At 40.5% G+C, this 22,513-nt stretch overlaps 1 protein-coding gene across 5 annotated transcripts in view; it reads left to right on the top strand.

Moving 5' to 3' along the window:
- EFL1 (elongation factor like GTPase 1) overlaps positions 1-22,138 on the top strand; it is a 136,079-nt gene extending 113,941 nt beyond the window's left edge. For 3 of the 5 annotated variants that reach the window (XM_004278315.4, XM_049706868.1, XM_004278314.4), the window contains 2 exons: positions 5,774-5,958; positions 21,316-22,138. In XM_004278315.4, the coding sequence (XP_004278363.1) occupies positions 5,774-5,958; positions 21,316-21,504 (374 nt within the window). In that variant the 3' untranslated portion in view covers positions 21,505-22,138. Of the gene's footprint in view, positions 1-1,488; positions 1,561-5,773; positions 5,959-21,315 lie in introns of those variants that run through there. The other 2 variants (XM_049706869.1, XM_049706870.1) reach the window with 2 other exon arrangements.
- Positions 22,139-22,513: the final 375 nt, after the last annotated feature.

The raw sequence follows: 22,513 nt of genomic DNA, 5'->3' as shown, positions 1-22,513 counted from the left end.
GTCTATCAGGATACTCAGCTCTTCACTTGTGTTTTCCTTTTTCTTTCTAAATCACCACCTTCACCTGGAAAAAGAAATGAAGAGACCTCTATGTTCCTGAGGCTTTTTGCTTCCTCCCTGGGTATTCAGAGATCTTCCAGGAAAACTTCAGACTGCTGCTGGTTCCTTTAATTCTCCAAGAATTGGCACCAGACAAATAAAAGGACAAGTCAGGTCTTTTTTATTTAGTAAGATGAGTTAGTCTCTTTTTAAAACTTTTCTACACAGATTTTTAAAATAAGGAATCCTTTTATAAATGTATAGAATTGCTTACGGTCAAAATGGGAAATTTTGCAGAAAAAATAATCATCTTAAAATTGTTTTGTCTGGGGAAATAATCCCAAGAAAATGACCTCCTTTACTTGTAAAACCTGCTTTCCTAACTGTGGTTTTATTATCATTTTTTACCCATGAAAACTGCCTTTTATGAGCTTGAACGGACATAAGAATTGGTTTGTGTTTTTAATTGATCATCATGTGACTAGTAAATTGTCTCTTTTCATATTTCTTCTAACCTGTTAACGTCTTTCATTCTTGCTCTCCATTGTTTTTACCTTTGGCAATAACTTCACATATAAAATATAACTTTTTCTGTTACTGTTAGTTTTACTGACATCTACAGTTATTATAGTGCTTCTATTTTATTTGTAGGGATAAATGCTTATATTGTTAAAACATATGTGTTTTAATGTATCAGAAACATTCTTAGTAAGTATTACTGTCTACTTTTAAAAACCTATTCTTATTTCATACTTGGAGTTCTTTTTATATTTCACCAGCATTTCATTAATTCAACAAAAATTTATTGAGCTATATATGCCAACACTATGTTAAGCATGGTTCCTGCTTTGAGAAATAAGTTAAGGTGACAAAGCTTAAGTATGTAAAACAATTAGTAAAATACAATTGAATTTAGTGAATAAATATGGGTTTTTAGTGAAATTTTATGAGAAATTTGGATTAGCAAAATTCAAAACAGGGTAAATCTTTTGAAAGTGACTGTACTTTGAAATGGGCTTTGATGATGGATGGAATGATTTTGAGTTCATCAACTAGGTATTAAATTGGCTTTCTTTGTACCACAGCACTGAAGACCTCTGTTGAACTTAAAGTAAACTCCTTTCCAGTTGGTTTTATAGACACTGCTGTGCAGCATTACCTTTCTAATCCTGGACACTGGTTGGTTGAACCCAACAGTAGAACCTTGCATTTACCCATACTGTGTCTTATTAAATTTGGGTCCTTACCTAGTTATCCTGATTCTGTCAAAGAATTTATTACCTTTGCCAGCTTCATGTCAACTTTGGATTTGATCGCCATGCCTTCTGAATTTTTAAGTGGCTGATTATCATAGTAAGGACACAGAGCTGTGAACAGAGCACTGACAGTTCACTAAGGACATCCTTCCAGGGTGGGAGTGACTTGTTAACATCCATTTCTATCTAATAGCAACCAGCCCACGTTCCCCATTACGTCCACAGCACACTTTATCTCATATTTGGTTGAAGACCACCTGCATCCTGTCGACCACATTTGCTTGATTTAGCAGTCTGGTTGTTCTGTGACAAAAGGAAAAGAGGTTTGTGTGACCTAGTTTATAAGAATAAGAAATGCCCACCGATTTCTTTGTGTGTGTGTGTTTTTAATTGAAGTTATACCGCAAGTGTTACCGACAGTAACAGAAACCACAAGATGAAAGAAAAATCTTCCACCTTGGAAGTCAGCCTATCATTTTTCATTTTCTTTTACCATCTTTGTCCATAATAGTACATTTTGCATAGCTATTATGCATTATGGTAGAGGCAGTTTGGTGTTTTGCTTTTTACATTTATTATTTGTTTTATAAACACACTTCCATTTGGCTACTTAGTATTCATAATTTTCATTTTAACCTCTGCATAATATCCTATCAATTTGATGTGCTGTAATTTACTTCCCATCATCCCCAAATTGGAAATTCACATTGTTTCCTGTTTGTTTACTATTAGAGAAAACATTGCTGTGGACAGCTGCTTCCATTCCTAAATTCTGAAAAAAAAATAACATACCTTTAATTGCCAAACGTTCAGCTCTAAAGATGGTAGAATCTGCAGACCAATCTTAACTGCCTATTATGGAAGAAGAAAATATGTATATAAGAATCTGTAATGCCACAAAAGAACAGATTAGGTTCAGTAAAGCCCAAATGGTGAAGAGATTATTTCGATCTTGGGATCTCACAGAACACTTTGTGGAACGAGTTGTTTTTGAATGGTCTTCAAATGATGAAAAGGATTTGACTATAAAGCTGGGCTAAGAGTACTCTGAGTTGGAGAAACTGTGAGCTCAGAGTGGAAAAACCTCACACGTGTCCTGTGAGCAGTGAGGGGTTTACCTTGGCTTAGGGTGTAGAGTCTGTGCTCTGTGCTCTAGGGTCTGGCAGTTTCAGGAGCTGGAGTGGTGGGTTCCTGCCAGGTCATAGAGGGCCTGGAGTACAGGCTGAGACATTTATAGTGCAGTCATTAAAAGTGGAGCCCTGATCAAAACCAGTCAGGCAATTAACCTTTCTGTTGCCGCTTCTTTCCTGACGGATGCCTCTTCCCTGGTGCCTTGCGTACAGTAGGGCGCACTGTGATCTTCCTTTGAGTGAGTGAACAAATGCCTGAGGTGTTATGACCAGTTGAAGGGGTATCAAAATATTCTGTCAGGGGCCACATGATCAGAAATCCTCATTGATAGGACTGCATTCATTTCGCAGTGTAACCCCAGCAGTGGAGAGGGTCCCTGAGTGAATCCAAGCATTGGACACAGCTGTCATGAGCGCCAAGTGTATTGGAAGGTTTTGTTATAGCTGGTGTCCATTGTTCAGTGATCCATCACTGTGTCCCAGTTTTAAGATTTAGTTTTAGTGGAATTAAAACGGAATGGCCCAAAATTACATGATTAATTACATTCAGTTCCAATTATAATGATTGATCCAAGCCTGCTGGCATGACCCGTGAAGAGGGGAGGAGCAGCCAGCCTCTGCAGCAGCAGCCAGGCGGCTCGTCCCTGCCGGCCCAGCTCCTCAGAGTCTCTTTGCCCCAGTTTACTCATTCTTTCTCTCTCCCCACCCCATTGTTTGGTATTTACTTCCATAAGCCACCATAAAACTTTCCTTAGAGTGAGGTAGAGGAGTAAATAAAGATGACTAGTTCACACATGGAAGCTATTACAGTAAGTTTTTTTTCTCATAAGAATTTTTTTCTCATAAGAATTTTTTTCTCATAAGAATCTCAGGCAAGTCATCTGTAACCTAGAGGGGATCACTAATACAGACACTAATTATTCTGCTTTTTTCAAGAGCTTTTCAGACTGTACCTAAAATATGGCTTTCAGTTCTAGAAACTGCTTTCCAAAAGCAATGTAAATAAATTGTAGTCGTTCAAATAGGAAAGTGATCAGGATGGAACAGGAAAGGAAGGTCGTGACAGAGAAAGAGGAGGTATTCAGACTGGAGAAGAGAAGGCTGAATACTGTCTTCAAGTAGCTTAAAGGCTGGTCTGTGGACGAGGGGTTAAACCTGTCCCATAGGACAAAAACTGGGCCTAATGGTTAGAAACTTGGGGCTCAAGAATTGTCTACCAATCAGCACTGTCCAAAGATGGAATGGCCTGCCCTGGGAGGAAGTGAGTTTTAGACGTATGCAAGCAGAATCTAAATGACTACTGTGGTAGAACTTGACCCCTGAGTTCCCTTCTAGCCCACTGTTCTGTGATTCTCTGACTCTGAGATTTCTAGTGTGAATGACAGGAGAAATGACTTCAAAATTGAGGAGTGGAGTTGCCTTTTGCAATAGGCAATGTATTGTGTCTTAGACACGTTGAATTTAAAAGGAAGTTGCGCTCCACCGTGGAGATGCCCTGGCAGCCACAGTCCCAGTAAATGTGGGATTGGAGGTCCAGTGAGAGGCCAGGCTTAGAAACAGAGTCCCAGGAATCCCAGACATAAAGTTAATAATTTAAACCACACAAATGAGAAATGAATGGGCTTTCTGAAGGGAAAGTTTGTTTGGAGAAGAGTATTGAGCCTCAAAGAATACTCTTAGGAAGAAGTCATACCCTTAAGAATTATTGTAGTAGACAGTAAGTAGAATGATGGTTGTTAGAGGGCCAGGGGTCAAAGGAAGGTGACACTAAGATTGGAGAGATTTGTCAGAGAGGGTGTTGATCAGTAGCTGCAGAAACCGCAGAGAAATCAGAGAATGAGGATTGAGAAAAAGACATTTAGGATAGGAATATGAAAATTATTGTGAAATTTCAAGGAAGCAGCTTTAATAGAGCTCAGGGCAACCGGTAGAGCCTGGATGTTAAAGAAAGAGCACACAGTGAAGACGCGAGAGGCGGTCCCTTAGGGCTTGTGGGGCAGGAAGAAGGCGAAACTGGAGGCGGGCGCGGGAGTGGGGAAGAGGACAACTGTACCTGTCATCACTGGTGGAATTTTTAATTTATTTGTTTTGATGCTAAGCCAAGAGATGCAGAAGGCCCTCCGGAGTTCTTAAGGTTTTTTTTAAATTTTTAAGCCTTGCGACACAGTGGGTTTCCTGGCATTTGTTTTCCTTTATCCTTCCCAATAACCACCACCAGGGGGAAATCTGAGTCAGAGAGAAAAGTTTGCCCTGCGTCCTCAGTGCCCAGTCTAAAAAATAAAAAATAAGTAAGGTGGGTGGCATCCGCACCAGATCACCACCCAGTTTTTTAGGACGGAGGGCAGAGTCCAGAGCTCAGTGTGGTAGTCAGAGGAGACTTGCACTCTGCTTCACGGCAATGTGTAAATTTTTAAGGATACTATATTTATAGATCACTTACGTAATTAAAATTATTTTTTCTAAATGGAAGGTGAAAGTGGGGGCTTTAATGAGTGTACCCATTAGCTAAAGCAAGTTCCTTCCAGTTGCCTGTGATCTCCAGTTTATCTCTGTTCTCTGCAGTCTGTTCTGCTTACTAGCTGAATGGATAGTCTGAGCACCCAGAGGCAGTCATACAGAAGCCAGTCAGAGGGGAAGGGGTCTCCCTCGTGAGTGGAAGAAAGAATTGTGCCTAAAGATGAAATAAAAGTGCTAGCCAAGAGGATTTGCTAGAATTCCTGTGACGTGGCAGTAAAAATTGTTACCAGACATTAAAGATTCCAGACTATCAGTTTTCAGGTAATAAAACCCTTATATTTGTACCACTGAGATAGTATCAGCTTAAAACAAATACAAGCAAGCAGGTATATATGTGCGGCTTTAATTTTTAGTATAAAAACGTCCTTGAGCCAGTTGATTGCTTACTAGTCCCAAATAGCTTGTCATCATGATAATTATCATCACATTAATAATGTCTTGAAATTATTAGAATATCTTAACATTTACAAAGCCCAGTCACCCTCATCTCGTTGGATTTCAGACCCAAAGACACCTCGTAGTGAAATTATATCAAAAGGTCCTTTTAAAGTCTCCTGCTTCTCACGCTGTGTTGAGGGGATTGTCCTTGGGTAATGCAGTTTGGGGTGATTTCACCTTTTGTTATCATTTGTTTCTAATTTTTCTATAATTGTCATGCTTTACTGTTTAAATAAACACTTGAAAATTTCCCATGCTTCTGTAAACCAAAATTATTGGGAACAAAGTTAATCATTAGTTGATTGTTAACAGGGTACAGGAGTAGTCCCATCTTTGTGTCGCTCAAGACATGTAACCGGTCAATGAATTTAAAAGGTGTATATGGCTTTGCAGGTCGGGTCTATGCGGTCTTGTCAAAGAGAGAAGGTCGAGTGCTACAAGAGGAAATGAAAGAGGGGACGGACATGTTCATCATCAAGGCTGTGCTGCCCGTGGCCGAAAGCTTTGGCTTTGCTGATGAAATTAGGAAGAGGACAAGTGGTCTGGCCAGCCCGCAGCTGATATTTAGCCATTGGGAGGTAAGAATCCAAATCCTCGTTCCTTCCTTTGCATCTACGGATGTGCTTCCTTATAGATGGCGCCAAGAGTAGCAGACGACTTCCCAGGCCATGTGGCCTTCCTCTGGCTCTGCTCAGTCAAATGGACAGGACAAAGCAGATGGCATTTTTTCATCCAGATTGAATGAGCCTTAGGTTATATGCGCTTTGTAATACACACACACATATATATTCTTTTTTTTTTCATTTGATGTAAAATTTAAGACAGAACGTTTAATCCCTTTTTTCCCTCCAAAGGTAATATTGTAGATAAGAAAACCACAGATATTTTGAAAGTGAAACTTTAAGGTATTGTTTCTTCTGGGGAAAAAGTACTTCTAGCATTTAAAGGCAAACAGTTATGCTTCTTACAAGGGGCACCTTTAAATTATTACGTGTTACATATTCTTCAGTCCCCATTATAGAGATTCAAGGCTCCTGTGGCTTTCAAGTGTTGTGGAATAAAATGGCTCATCAAAACACTTCACTGTCAGTGTAGGGAAAGGTAGGTGAAAGGCAAACCTTATCTGTAATCAGAAATGCAAACTTCACAGGTCCACATTGCTTGGGAGAGAAGACAAGATTGTGAACACATTGTTTTTTAACTTAGGGCAAGAAAATAATAACAAGAAAGGACGGGGAGGTCAGACTGGCCTTTGTGAACAGATCCTGAAAGGAAAGGTAGAAGCTAGCGGCTAAGGAGGAGAGAAGGACATTGGGTTGGAGGGTGCCTGTGTGAGAAGCAGTGAAGGAAAGCTGTAGGGCATGAGCAGAAAGCAATGTGTGTTATGTTTCAAGACAAAGCCTGAAGGTCAGGAATAGCATTCTTAAACTGTAGGTTGTAAGTTTGAAAGGTGATTTTAAGAAAGTTCTGTTGTCACTGTTTACAGGGAACCTAAGTAACTTCACATTATTCTCTTGTACTGTGGAGGTGTATAGTTTAGTGGAAGGAGCATTGACTTTGGTGTTGAGAAGTCCTGGTTTCAAATATTAATTCTGCCACTTATTTGGACAAATTGTGGAACCTCCCTGAGTTTGTTTTGCCTCTGAGATATAAGGTATATGGAATATCTAGCCTAGTGCCTGACACTGGTAGGCCCTCCCTGGCATGAAGATTGTTTTCTTGTCAACATTCTTAGAGTCCGTGTCATGTTCCTTTTGGCTCTCTCTCAGCAGTGTGGCATTGCACTCAACTTCACACAAATCCAGACTTTTTCCTTAAACTATTTATAAACAAAGCTCATGGTTTGGGTTCATTGCTAAGCTCTTTTTACTCCTTTCACTTTCTTTAGCCAGCTGGGTCCCTTTCTCTAGAATGCTTCCAACGAGCAGTTTAAATTTAGACAGTATAGAGGAATGGGAATAATTGAGGGAGAACTTTCTCTTTAAAATGAATTCTATAGTCAAGTGAATCTGGCAAAGTAAAGAAAGGTGACACTTCAGCAAAACTAACTTTGGACAGGGCAAATTTGATTTTAGTTGGGCAAGTTCATATCATCTAAATTGACACAAGTGAAGTTGCTAGTCCAAAACACTCAACTGTGTCTGCTTCTCCTTGAAAAGAGAAAGTTACGTTCTTAGTACTTGATAGAACTAAAGTTAATGTTGTTCTAATTTAGGTTACATTTTTTTGGTTGTCAGTACAAACTACATTTTAACACTGATTTACTATGAAATTTTTCTTGCATCTTTTTCTAGAAACTAAATGATGTTTTGATGGTTTTATTGGCCTATATCTGAATAGATGCCATTGCTGTACTTCATTATGTAGAAAACAGTAGCACAAAACATTTAAGTTATTTGTTAATGCCCACACTTATGGGGTAGTAGTTTCCCACTTATCCAAACTTCTAGCTTTTTGGTTTTGCTTTTTGGCACTCAACTTTTACATAAAAACACAAACCAGTAAGAAGTAGAAGGAATGGATTTATAAAGGCAACTTCTGAAGAACTATGTCTATAGTGTAAATATATTACTGATGTTCCTAATGAAAAACATTAGCGTTATCCCCCACGTGTTTTAGTGACCAGATGTGTGATTACAGGACAGTGCAGCTAAATGATGCTTAGAACTGAAGAGAGACTTATTCCACTTCAAAGTAATGACCTTGAGAAGTGAAACACTTTCTTCATTTGTGCTGCCATTGCTGAAAACTGCCTTCAGAACTTGCAGCTCATGCTTCTGAATATCTTAGAGATGACAAGTCATCCATCTCATTCAGATGGCCTTGAGAGTAGAAGGATGTATGCTCACTCCCTCTTGCGAGAGCACTGGAATTACAACTAACTGCTGAACAGTCATCGACAGGAAGATACTGGAGCTCACCAAAAAAGATACCCCACATCCAAAGACAAAGGAGAAGCCGCAATGAGATGGTAGGAAGGGCGCAATCACAATAAAATCAAATCCCGTAACCGCTGGGTGGGTGACTCAAAACTGGAGAACAAATATACCACAGAAGTCCACCCACTGCAGTGAAGGTTCTGAGCCCCACCTCAGGCTTCCCAACCTGGGGGTCCGGCAACGGGAGGAGGAATACCTAGAGAATCAGACTTTGAAGGCTAGCGGGATTTGATTGCAGGACTTCAACAGGACTGAGGGAAACAGAGACTCCGATCTTGGAGGGCACACACAAAGTAGTGTGCACATCGGGACCCAGGGGAAGGAGCAGCGACCCCATAGGAGACTGAACCAGACGTACCTGCTAGTGTTGGACGGTCTCCTGCAGAGGCGGGGGCGGCTCTGTCTCACCATGAGGACAAGGACACTAGCAGCAGAAGTTCTGGGAAGTACTCCTTGGCATGAGCCCTCCCAGAGTCCACCATTAGCCCCACCAAAGAGCCCAGGTAGGCTTCAGTGTTGGGTTGCCTCAGGCCAAACAACCAACAGGGAGGGAACCCCAGCCCCACCCGTCAGCAGACAAGTGGATTAAAGTTTTACTGAGCCCTGCCCACCAGAGCAACAACCAGCTCTACCCACCACCAGTCCCTCCCATCAGGAAACTTGCACAAGCCTTTTAGATAGCCTCATACGCCAGAGGGCAGACAGCAGAAGGAAGAAGAACTACAATCCAGCCTGTGGAACAAAAACCACATTCACAGAAAGACAAGATGAAAAGGCAGAGGGCTATGTACCAGATGAAGGAACAAGATAAAACCCCCAGAAAAACAACTAAATGAAGTGGAGATAGGCAACCTTCCAGAAAAAGAATTCAGAATAATGATAGTGAAGATGATCCAGGACCTCGGAAAAAGAATGGAGGCAGAGATCGAGAAGATGCAAGAAATGTTTAACAAAGACCTAGAAGAATTAAAGAACAAACAAACAGAGATGAACAATACAATAACTGAAATGAAAACTACACTAGAAGGAATCAATAGCAGAATAACTGGGGCAGAAGAACCATAAGTGACCTGGAAGACAGAACGGTGGAATTCACTGCCACGGAACAGAATAAAGAAAAAAGAATGAAGAGAAATGAAGACAGCCTAAGAGACCTCTGGAACAACATTAAATGGAACATTCACATTATAGGGGTCCCAGAAGGAGAAGAGAGAGAGAAAGGACGTGAGAAAATATTTGAAGAGATTATAGTTGCAAACTTCCCTAACACGGGAAGGCAAATAGCCACCCAAGTCCAGGAAGCGCAGAGAGTCCCAGGCAGGATAAACTCAAGGGGAAACACACCGAGACACATAGTAATCAAACTGACAAAAATTAAAGACAAAGAAAAATTATTGAAAGCAACAAGGGAAAAACGACAAATAACATACAAGGGAACTCCCATAAGGTTAACAGGTGATTTCTCAGCAGAAACTCTACAAGCCAGAAGGGAGTGGCATGATATATTTAAAGTGGTGAAAGGGAAGAAGCTACAACCAAGATTACTCTACACATCAAGGATCTCATTCAGATTTGATGGAGAAATCAAAAGCTTTACAGACAAGCAAAAGCTAAGAGAATTCAGCACCACCAAACCAGCTCTACAACAAAGGCTAAAGGAACTTCTCTAAGTGGGAAACACAAGAGAAGAAAAGGACCTACAAAAACAAGCCCATAACAATTAAGAAAATGGTAATAGGAACATACATATTGATGATTACCTTAAACGTGAATGAATTAAATGCTCCAGCCAAAAGACACAGGCTCGCTGAAGGTACACAAAAATAAGACCCATATATATGCTGTCTACAAGAGACCCACTTCAGACCTAGGGACACATACAGACCGAAAGTGAAGGGATGGGGAAAGATATTCCATGCAAAAGGAAATCAAAAGAAAGCTGGAGTAGCAATACTCATATCAGATAAAATAGACTTTAAAATAAAGAATGTTACAAGAGACGAGGAAGGGCACTACATAACGATCAAGGGATCAATCCAAAAAGAAGATATAACAATTATAAATATATATGCACCCAACATAGGAGCACCTCAATACATAAAGCAGCTGCTAACAGCTATAAAAGAGGAAATCAACAGTAACATAATAATAGTGGGGGACTTTAACACCTCACTTACACCACTGGACAGATCAACCAGACAGAAATTTCATAAGGAAACACAAGCTTTAAATGACACAATAGACCAGACAGATTTGATTGATATTTATAAGACATTCCATCCAAAAACAGCAGATTACCCATTCTTCTCAAGTGCACACGGAACATTCTCCAGGGTAGATCACAGCCTGGGTCACAAAGCAAGCCTCAGTAAATTTAAGAAAATTGAAATCATATCAAGCACCTTTTCTGACCACAACGCTACGAGATTAGAAATCAATTACAGGGGAAAAAAACATAAAAAACAAACACATGGAGGCTAAACAATACGTTACTAAATAGCCAAGAGATCACTGAAGAAATCAAAGAGGAAATCAGAAAATACCTAGAGACAGGTGACAATGAAGACACGACTATCCAAAACCTATGGGATGCAGCAAAAGCAGTTCTAAGAGGGAAGTTTATAGCAATACAGTCCTACCTCAAGAAACAAGAAAAATCTCAAATAAAAAATCTAACCTTACACCTAGAGGAGCTAGAGAAAGAAGGACAAACAAAACCCAAGGTTAGTAGAAGGAAAGAAATCATAAAGATCAGAGCAGAAATAAATGAAATAGAAACAAAGAAAACAATAGCAAAGATCAATAAAACTAAAAGCTGGTTCTTTGAGAAGATAAACAAAATCATTAGCCAGACTCATCAAGAAAAAGAGGGAGAGGACTCAAATCAATAAAATTAGAAATTAAAAAGGAGAAGTTACAATGGATACCACAGAAATACAAAGCATCCTAAGAGTACTACAAGCAACTATGCCAATAAAGTGGATAGCCTAGAAGAAATGGACAAATTCTTAGAAAGGTATAACCTTCCAAGACTGAACCAGGATGAAATAGAAAATATGGACAGACCAATCACAAGTAATGAAATTGAACCTGTGATTAAAAATCTTCCAACATGAAAGAATGCTCAACATCACTAATCATTAGAGAAATGCAAATCAAAACTACAATGAGATATCATCTCACACCAGTCAGAATGGCCATCATCAAAAAATCTAGAAACAATAAATGCTGGAGAGGGTGTGGAGAAAAGGGAACCCTCTTACACTGTTGGTGGGAATGTAAATTGATACAGCCACTGTGGAGAACAGTATGGAGGTTCCTTAAAAAGCTACAAATAGAACTACCATATGACCCAGAAATCCCACTACTGGGCATATACCCTGAGAAAACCAAAATTCAAAAAGAGTCATGTACCAAAATGTTCATTGCAGCTCTATTTACAATAGCCCAGAGATGGAAACAACCTAAGTATCCATCATCGGATGAGTGGATAAAGAAGATGTGGCACATATATACAATGGAATATTACTCAGCCATAAAAAGAGACGAAACTGAGCTATTTGTAATGAGGTGGATAGACCTAGAGTCTGTCATACAGAGTGAAGTAAGTCAGAAAGAGAGAGACAAATACCGTATGCTAACACATATATATGGAATTTAAGAAAAAAAAAATGTCATGAAAAACCTAGGGGTGAAACAGGAATAAAGACACAGACTTACTAGAGAATGGACTTGAGGCTATGGGGAGGGGGAAGGGTAAACGGCGACAAAGCGATAAAGAGGCATGGACATATATACACTACCAAACGTAAGGTAGATAGCTAGCGGGAAGCAGCCGCATAGCACAGGGAGATCAGCTCGGTGCTTTGTGACCGCCTGGAGGGGTGGGATAGGGAGGGTGGGAGGGAGGGAGACGCAAGCGGGAAGAGATATGGGAATGTATGTATATATATAACTGATTCATTTTGTTGTGAAGCTGAAACTGACATACCATTGTAAAGCAATTATACTCCAATAAAGATGTTAAAAAAAAAAAAAAAATCTTCCAACAAACAAAAGTCCAAGACCAGATGGCTTCACAGGTGAATTCTATCAAACATTTAGAGAAGAGCTAACACCCATCCTTCTCAAACTCTTCCAAAAAATTGCAGAGGAAGGAACACTCCCAAACTCATTCTATGAAGCCACCATCACCCTGATGCCAAAATCAGACAGAGGTACTACAAAAAAAGAAAATTACAGACCAGTATCACTGATGAATATAGATGCAAAAATCCTCAACAAAATACTAGCAAACAGAAATCAACAACACATTAAAAGGATCATACACCATGATCAAGTGGGATGTATCCCAGGGATGCAAGTATTCTTCAATATATGCAAATCAATCAATGTGATACACCATATTAACAAACTGAAGAGTAAAAACCATACGATCATCTCAGTAGATGCAGAAAAAGCTTTTGACAAAATTCAACACCCATTTATGATAAAAACTCTCCAGAAAGTGGGCATAGAGGGAACCTACCTCAACATAATAAAGGCCATATATGACAAACCCACAGCAAACATCATTCTCAATGGTGAAAAACTGAAAGCATTTCCTCTAAGATCAGCAACAAGACAAGGATGTCCACTCTTGCCACTATTATTCAACATAGTTTTGTAAGTCCTAGCCACAGCAATCAGAGAAGAAAAAGAAATAAAAGGAATACAGATTGGAAAAGAAGAAGTAAAACTGTCACTGTTTGCAGATGACATGATACTATACATAGAGAATCCTAAAGATGCCACCAGAAAACTACTAGAGCTAATCAGTGAATGTGGTAAAGTTGCAGGATACAAAATTAATGCACAGAAATCTCTTGCATTCCTATATACTAATGATGAAACATCTGAAAGAGAAATTAAGGAAACACTCCCATTTACCATTGCAACAAAAAGAATACCTAGGAATAAAGCTACCTAGGGAGATAAAAGACCTGTATGCAGACAACTATAAGACACTGATGAAAGAAATTAAAGATGATACCAAATACCAACAGATGGAGAGAGATACCATGTTTTTGGACTGGAAGAATCAAAATTGTGAAAATGACGCTACTACCAAAGCAGTCTGCAGGTTCAATGCAAAGCCTATCAAATTACCAGTGGCATTTTTTACAGAACTAGAACAAAACATCTTAAAATTTGTACGGAAACACAAAAGACCCTGAATAGCAAAAGCAGTCTTGAGGGAAGAAAACAGAGATGGAGGAATGAGACTCCCTGACTTCAGACAATACTACAAAGCTACAATAATCAAGATAATATGGTACTGGCACAAAAACAAGTACAGATCAGTGGAACAGGATAGAAAGCCCAGAGATAAACCTATGGTCAGCTAATCTATGGTCAGCTAATCTATGACAAAGGAGGCAAGGATATACAATGGAGAAACGGCTGTCTCTTCAATAAGTGGTGCTGGGAAAACTGGACAGCTACGTGTAAAAGAATGAAATTAGAACACTCCCTAACACCATATGCAAAAATAAACTCAAAATGGATTAAAGACCTAAATATAAGACCGGACACTATAAAACTCTTAGAGGAAAACATAGGAAGAACACTCTCACAGAAATCACAGCAAGATCTTTTTTCATCCACCTCCTAGAGTAATGGAAATAAAAACAAAAATAAATAAATGGGACCTAATGAAACTTAAAAGCTTTTGCACGGCAAACTACAAACAAGACGAAAAGACAACCCTCAGAATGGGAGAAAATATTTGCAAACGAATCAACAGACAAAGGATTAATCTCCAAAATTTATAAACAGGTCATGAAGCTCAATATTAAAACAACCAGTCCAAAAATGGGCAGAAGACCTAAATAGACGTTTCTTCAAAGAAGACATACAGATGGCCAAGAAGCACATGAAAAGCTGCTCAACATCACTAATTGTTAGAGAAATGCAAATCAAAACTACAATGAGGTATCACCTCACACCGGTTAGAATGGGCATCATCAGAAAATCTACAAACAACAAATGCTGGAGAGGGTGTGAAGAAAAGGGAACCCTCTTGCACTGTTGGTGGGAATGTAAATTGATACAGCCACTAGGAAGAACAGTATGGACGTTCCTTAAAAAACTAAAAATAGAATTACCACATGACCCAGAAATCCCACTACTGGACATATGCCTAGAAAAAAACATAATTCAAAACCACACATGCACCCCAGTGTTCATTGCAGCACTGTTTACAATAGCCAGGTCACGAAAGCAACCTAAATGCCCATCGACAGACGAATGGATAAAGAAGATGTGGTACATATATACGGTGGAATATTACTTATCCATAAAAAGGAACGAAATTGGGTCATTTGTAGAGACGTGGATGGATCTAGAGACCGTCATACAGAGTGAAGTAAGTCAGAAAGAGAAAAACAAATATAGTATATTAACGATATATGTGGAACCTAGAAAAATGGTACAGATGAACCGGTTTACAGGGCAGAAATAGACAGATGTAGAGAACAAATGTATGGACACCAAGGGGGGAAAGTGGCGGGGGGTGGGGGGTGGTGGTGGGATGAATTGGGAGATTGCAATTGATATGTATCCACTAATATGTATAAGATGGATAACTAATAAGAACCTGCTGTATAAAAAATAAATAAATAAAATTCAAAAAAGAAAAGAAAATGTCCTTGATCAGCACTGGTGCAGAAAACTGGGTTATAGTATGTTTGGTCAGAACAAAGAGCGTGTAGGTTAAGTGATCCCTGGGGTTCTCTGTAAATACAGATCTAAAACATATTCAGAGCTCTTATAATGGCATCATTATTGGAAGAATTATATATTGGAATTCATTTATTCTATTGTTTGTTTAAAATACCTCATTTTATTTTTTTATATAAATTTATTTTTTAATTTAAATTTTTGTCTGCGTGGGGTCTTTGGGGCTGAGTTGGTTCTTGTTGCTGCTCGCGGGCTTTTTCTCGTGGCGAGCGGGGGCTGCTCTTTGTTGTGGTGCGCAGGCTTCTCATTGCGGTGGCTTCTCTTGTTGTGGAGCACGGGCTTCCGTAGTTGTGGCTCGCAGGCTCTAGAGTACAGGCTCAGTAGTTGTGGTGCCCGGGCTTAGTTGCTCCGCGGCATGTGGGATCTTCCCGGGTCGGGGCTCGAACCCATATCCCCGGCATTAGCAGGCAGATTCTTAACCACTGCGCCACCAGGGAAGTCCCCTCATCATTTTGTAGTCACCCTTTTCCTTGAAAGTGACTTTATAAAGCACATTTTTTTAAAGATCTATAAACTAAACTTCTCACCATTTGCCAATTGTCAACTATATTCTGGAAACAGATAAGGCTGCTCTATCAAAAGGATCTCAAAGTGGAGTGGCTCAAATTAAGCAGAAGATTCTCTTTTGAGTCTCAGGAGGCAGTCCAGGGCTGGTGTGCAGCTCACTGTGGAAAGAGCCCAGGCTTCTGCTCCTTTGCTGCCTTTCTCAACACTTGGATGGTCCAGAGTGGCTGTTTCACCTCCTACTGTCACCTCTGCATACCGGCCATTAAGAATAGGCAATGGGAAGAGGACATACTCCGTTAAGAGGGCATAGTCCCGTTAAGAGGATGCTGCCCAAGTCCATTGCCCAGAACACATCATCCCGCCACATCTAACAAGGCTCCATGTGACAAGGAGGCTGGGCAATATAGTCTTTAACTCATTCAGGAGTCAGCAAACTATGACCCGTTACCTGTTTTGGTAAATAAAATATACTCAGATATAGCCATACCCATTCATTTACGTATTTTATATGGCTGCTTTCAAGCAGACTTGAGTAGTTACGACAGAGACCATGTGGCCCACAGTCTAAAATATTTACTGTCTTGAGCTTTATAGAAAATGTGTGCCTACCTACCCCTCCCCCCAGAACCTAGGTCATCTGTATGCCCACCTGAAATACTAATACCAAAGAAAAAGAGGATAATAAGTATTTAGGAACAGTTAATATAAAACAGCAAAGTTTTACAAAGCAGGCAGTTTTTGTCAACGTGAAAACCATGATGGTTTTTCAGTCTCCTTTCTTTCTCAAAATTTAAAAAAAAAAAAGGGCGGGGAGGCTGAAAGTTAATCTGACATACTTAGTAGTAGTTTTAAAAATATATTAGTTTTTGACTTAGTTACAGCTAATCATTACAAATCCGCCCTTTAATAAATAACTTGAGAGAAAAATGTAGTCAAGGAAAGTTTGCTCCAGTTTTGTACCATCCTTCTGTCATCCCCTTGCCACCTGTCATGGTCCTGTTCCCAAAAGCTTCAAATCTTTTGAAAGTCTAGAAAACTACATTATAATTAAGTGTCATTGATCTGATCTTTTCTGGCTGTCTCAGTTTTCCCCCATAGTTAGGTTTAGAAATAACACAGTTGTTGAGATCTGGCTTCTCACTCCAAGGCACTTTTTTTCATTTGTATTCTACCACACCATGTAATTTACAATCAAGAGCTTTTGAGAGAAAGTGCTTCAAAAAATAGAGAAAATAAAATTACAGGCATTTTCCATGAGGAAACCTTTGAAGTCAGCAATCTCATAATTTCTCTTTCTATGTTTTACCCTTCTATGAAAAAGGAAGAAAAGGAGCTAATAACAGACACAGAAGGAAAAATATTACCAGCCAGTGCTGATCTACATGTATGTCAGCATAACCTCAAGACTCGCTGCTGAGGGGTGGGCTAAAGTTCACGTTAGGGTAAGGAAGAAGTGATCACAATCGCACGGAAGAAGTGTATTTTGGACATGGCGTTTGCCACCTGCCAGCCATAACTATAGGGAAAATTGGGCAAAGTATTGAAAGAGAGCTCCCAAAGCTTTTTTCTTCTAGACTTTTTTTTTTTTTTTTTTTTTTTTTTGTGTAGTAATGCTCAGGGCAACAGCAAGCACTTGGGTGCCTTTCTTCCTGTGAGTTAGAAAATGGCATCCTCTTTAGGCTGTGGAGTTGCCAAAAAAAAAACATTCTCACTGTAGGCACGTGAATTCTGGGTGAGCCAGTTAGAAGAAAGCATCTTGTCTTCCAAACTGATAGCAAGCTCTGCTCTGTCGCCTCAAGGATGCCTTTCTGTGGAGCATCAGCTGGACAGCCTTTGGGGTGGCCTTGTCATCACCCCACTGGGAAAATTCAAAATGACCCTAACACGGTCAGGTGGGACTGGACCAGGCCAGTCACTTTCTGGTAAAGTGTACCCCATTGCCCCTTTTCTGAGACTTTGTTTGGCATGTTGAGGCAAGAAGCTTCCAGATGTCCACACAGATCCAGGAGGAGTGAAGGTGAAAACAGCAGCTGCCCGTGCTGGACAGAAGAGATGTGGGCAGTGGCCCCGCATCGGGTCGAGTCCCCCAGGCAGCTGGAGATGGGCACAGAAAGCGGCCCTGGCGGCTCGGGAGACAAACTGAGCAAACCTCAGAAATATACACTGAGGGCCCAGGCAAAACTGGACCCGTCTGAAGCTCTGAAGTTACATTTTTGAAAAGAGGACACTCTGGCCTTCAGTTGGCCAGTCTGAGTCTGATATCTCCCAACTAACACCTCACTTATTTCTCTTTATAAAATGTGTCACTTTTTTTTAACTGGATTAAAGATGTGTTCACTGCTGCCACTGAGACCTGCTAAGAACATGTGGCTTCTTTATATTCTATGATGGGTTTATCATCCACCTAGTTAGAGGAGGGCACTGATAACTCGCTTAAAACTAGTCTCTTACAAGTATAGTCTTTGTGGATGACTGCCCACGTAAATGGTCCATTTCCTGACTTTCTTCTGCCCCTCTCTAAGCAAGAGGGGGCCTTCTGTGGAAAGGGGGAGGGGAGCCTCAGCTTCAACCCAGTACCCTAGATCCTCAGTGGCTTTTGCCGGGAAATGGCTTGACTGGTCCAGCCCCATCTGGCTGCTGGGGCCAGTGTGGTGGCACCAACCAGTTTCAGGAATCTCTCCTACCAACCACTTGTCTCTAGCCACAAAATCCCCACCCGCAGCTGCCTTTGTCCTGCCCCCAGGCTTCCACCAGCCTCTCAGCACCCTTGAATCCACTCACTGGTGTGTGGGAACTTGCAGGTCCGCAGCATCACCCCACTACTCTGGTACCGTGTCACATTAGACTTGGGGGTGGCAGGGCCCCAGCAACCTGCTAATACTTGGCTAATGGCACCTTGGAGATTTTGCTTATCCTCTGTAGACATATACCCTGATGACACTTGAGTACTCATACCTAGCATGTCATCCTTCTTCAGCCTGAGGGCACCGGTCTGTGCTTTGACACACTTAGGAGGTTGTGACATGCGGTTGTGGCTGGGGGTGGTGGAGGAGAGTGGCAGACAGGGTCTCCAGAGGTGACTGTGGAAGCAAAGGGATTCATCTCCCGGGGACAGAATGCAGTACCAGTTCTTTGAGTGGGTCTGTTTTTCCAGCCACAATAGGCTGGTGGTTCATAAGAGCACGCAGAGACACTACCCACTTTCCAGACTCGCCCCTTCCACTTCCATTCAACTGTGCTTGCACTTGTAGCCCTAGTCTTGAACTCAGCAGTGTCAGAGAGTGGTGATGTGCTGTTACTGCATCCCTGGCATGACTTGACATAAATTGATGATCTCATTTAGCCCTCGTACAATCATAGGAGATTAGGACTTTTAATATTACACCTTTACAAACGAGAGAACTAAGGCACAGATGCCTTTAAGTAACTTGCCCCAGTCATGCAGATCTGACTTCAGCACCAGCACCGTCAACCCCTGCGTTACATTCGCTCCAGCCTCCGCGCCTGCCTTGGATTTAGAGATGTGCCAAAGCCTTCCTGGATCTGGGCTTACACACAGACTCCCCTACCAGCCCCGGGTAACCGTCAGTCTGCATTCTATGTCTGTGGTTCATCTCTTCTGGACATTTTATACAAATGGAATCATATAATATGTAACCGTTTGTGTCTGGCTTCTTCCATTTAGCATACTGTTTTGGAGGTACATCCACATTTAGCATGTATCAGTATTCTTCGTATGGCTGTGTAACACTCCGTTGTATGTATTGTATACCATAGTTTGTTCGTCCATTGATGGACATTTGGGCTTTTCCACCTTTTGGCTGTTGTGAATAGTGCTGCTATGTTCTTGCATGTATATGTATTGATACTTGTTTGAGTTCCTGTTTTCAGTCCTTTGGGGTATATACCTATGAGTAGAATTGCAGAGTCGTATGATAATTCTGCGTTTAACTTTTTGAGAAACCGCCAGACTTTTCCACAGTGGCTGTAGCGTCTTACATTCTTATCAGCAATGCATGAGGCTTCCAGTCTCTCCACATCCTCACCAACGCTTTTTTTCCATTTTTTTTTTTAAATAGTCATCCCAGTGGGTGTGAAGTGGTACCCCACTGTGGTTTTGATTTGAATTTCCTTCATGACTGATAATGTTGAGCATCTTTTCAATTGCTTGTTGGCCATTTGTATATCCTTTTTGGAGACATGTCTATTCAAGTCCTTTGCCCATTTTTTATCGGGTTGTTTGGGGTTTTTTGTTGTTGAGTTCTAAGAGTTCTTTATATATTCTGAATATCAAATGTCTTTTTAATTTACTTATTCTCGCTTCAGCAGTTTTCTGTTTAACCTACCCACTGAGTTTCTTTGTTTTTTTTAATTTTAATGTCTAAAATTTTAATTTCTGGGATTTCTAGTTCTTTCTTTTTCACAACTGCAATGTATTGTGGATGCTATTCCCCACCCCCATCTCCTTTATTTCTTGGAGGATTTTTAAATGAACTCTCTAGAATTTTCTCTTCAGATTACCTTATTATCTCTATTTGATTATTCATTCTCCCTTTTGTTGAGTCTGGCACCTGTCTTTCATGGTGCTGGATTTTCTTTTGTCTTCTGTATACCTTACTGGTAGGGTCATTTTCAGCAGGAATTCTCTCCTCCTCTGTCCTCCTGAGTGCCGTAGCTCTAACTGTAGCATTTGCAGTGGCTCAGCTTGGTGCCTTCACCAGTGTGGATGGTGCAGGACAACAGACTCAGCACAGGCCGAGTCTGATCTTCAGAAGGTGACGGCTTTTATCTCATGACCTCCAACTCATTTTCAGCCACAGCCCTGGGCAGACATGGTTATTCCAGCTCCAGAGAAGAGTGGATGGTTCTGGTCCCCACACACCTGGTTTATGTGGCTTTGGGCCCATCCTAAGTGGGCAGTAAAAGCCTGGCCCTCCTGGTGCACAGCTGTCTTGGCTCCCTGTGGGAAGTGGTTGGGGCTTCTGCCCTCACATATTACTGTGGGCTCTCTTCTCTCCCTCCAAGAACCTCTCCCTTCCTGGTCCACAGAAATTTCCTTTTCTTGTGTTGAAGAGTGACTATTATAAAATAAATTTTTCTTTCATTTCTGCATTTTAAATTGAAAAGTGTTGGGATCTGAGACCACTTGAGAAATAGCACCTCTTTCCTCCCAATTGAGAAGTAAGAAAAAACAACAAAAAGAACAAGGCATATAAAAGTCAGAATCTCACTGTTATTACTGATAAAGCTGATCTTGTGGAATGTGGTCTTCATCTGTAGGCAATACCGAGCTCCTAATACTGCACTGAATTTTGGAGCAAAAAGCTCAGAATAATCAAGAATGGACTTACATGTGTTGGTCTTTGCTGAGGACAAAGGCAAAATTAGTGAAGTGACACTGATACCCAGGTATATCCTAGTGAAAGGGAGAGTTTTTTCTATTATATTATTCAAAGTTAATAGTTTTCTTACTTAGTGTTATGTAAAGGCTCTAGGAGTAAAGAATAATATGTATGTCACAAGTTTTGTTGAATCTACTTGCATTTGTCCATACCGCCTGTGATCCTTCATATTTGTTTATTACCATTTCTAGCAAGCTTAACTCTTCATTGCTTCACTTTTATTCTTAAGCTAAGACTGTATGAGTTGGCATTTGAGATGAAAGTACACTTGTCTAATCTAGCACATTCTGTCACCTTCTTTTACAAGATCATTCCCAGCGACCCCTTCTGGGTACCAACCACTGAGGAGGAGTATTTGCACTTTGGGGAAAAGGCTGATTCTGAGAACCAGGCCCGGAAGTACATGAATGCGGTACGAAAGCGGAAGGGTCTTTATGTGGAAGAGAAGATTGTGGAGCACGCAGAAAAGCAGAGAACCCTCAGCAAAAATAAGTAACTACCACTGGTGGCAGATTCTTCTCTTTGTAATAAGTTAGGAAGTATCACCCAGGCTTCGATCCTGGGAAAATTCCTTGATGCTGCATCATCTCTGTGCATTCACTTTCAATAAATTTGATCCATATCATATTTTAAAGAGGGCGTTCCAAAATGTTTTTGTAATTGGTTCTGGTACAAGGCAAGAAGTGATAAATATTGCAGTGGTGCTTTCTTCCTACCCTATGTATAACCCCTTGGCAGCAAGACTCGTGCTGTGATGAGGGCAACCTGCTAAGTGCCAGGGGCAGGGTGTGCAGATCCCCCAGTGGGCTGGGTCCTCTACACTGAGCACCCACCCCTCTGCCTGTCATCAGAGTGTCACTCTTCTGATTACATCCTCCACTTAAACATACTTCATATTTAATCATTGAATCACAGCATTTAACATCATTTGGAGAGACCGCATACTCGAGAGACCAGCTACCTTTAGGTTAGTTAAACCAAGTCACTGTTACAGCTGATTCATCTTGCTACACATCTTTATTTGTGTAGCAAACCAATGTAATGGTCAACTGTTAGCCTTTAAACCTTCTGTTTTTACACTCCCTCCTAAATTGCATCACTCATATTTAAATAAATGTTAGTTAAAGTTATGCCCTATACCTTTTTCTTTTTTTAAAAAAAAGGTAAATTTCTATAATTCTCTTGGCTGTTTCCTCTTAGCCTTACTGAAGGGATATTAGCTAATATGATGAGATTATTGCCTCGATTGTAAATACTTTCCCTAGATCTCCTCAGTTGCCTCATTCAGGGAGATCCCCATATAAGGTGCAAATGCAATCCAGTCAGTAATAGATTTTGTAATTTTTGATGTTGTGCTAATATCTTTTATAGCCACTTAAAAGAAGGATTCTTTTTCAAAACACCTAAAATTATCAGACCAGGCTTGAAATGCTGTTAATGTTTTTTTGTTTGTTTGTTGTTTTTAATAAACTCTGTCATTCTTTTTTTTTTTTTTTTTTTTTTTT

This window comes from Orcinus orca, chromosome 2, assembly GCF_937001465.1.
Source record: "Orcinus orca chromosome 2, mOrcOrc1.1, whole genome shotgun sequence".
Classification (NCBI taxonomy): domain Eukaryota; kingdom Metazoa; phylum Chordata; class Mammalia; order Artiodactyla; family Delphinidae; genus Orcinus; species Orcinus orca.
This window is presented reverse-complemented; position numbering and strand designations above follow the sequence as displayed.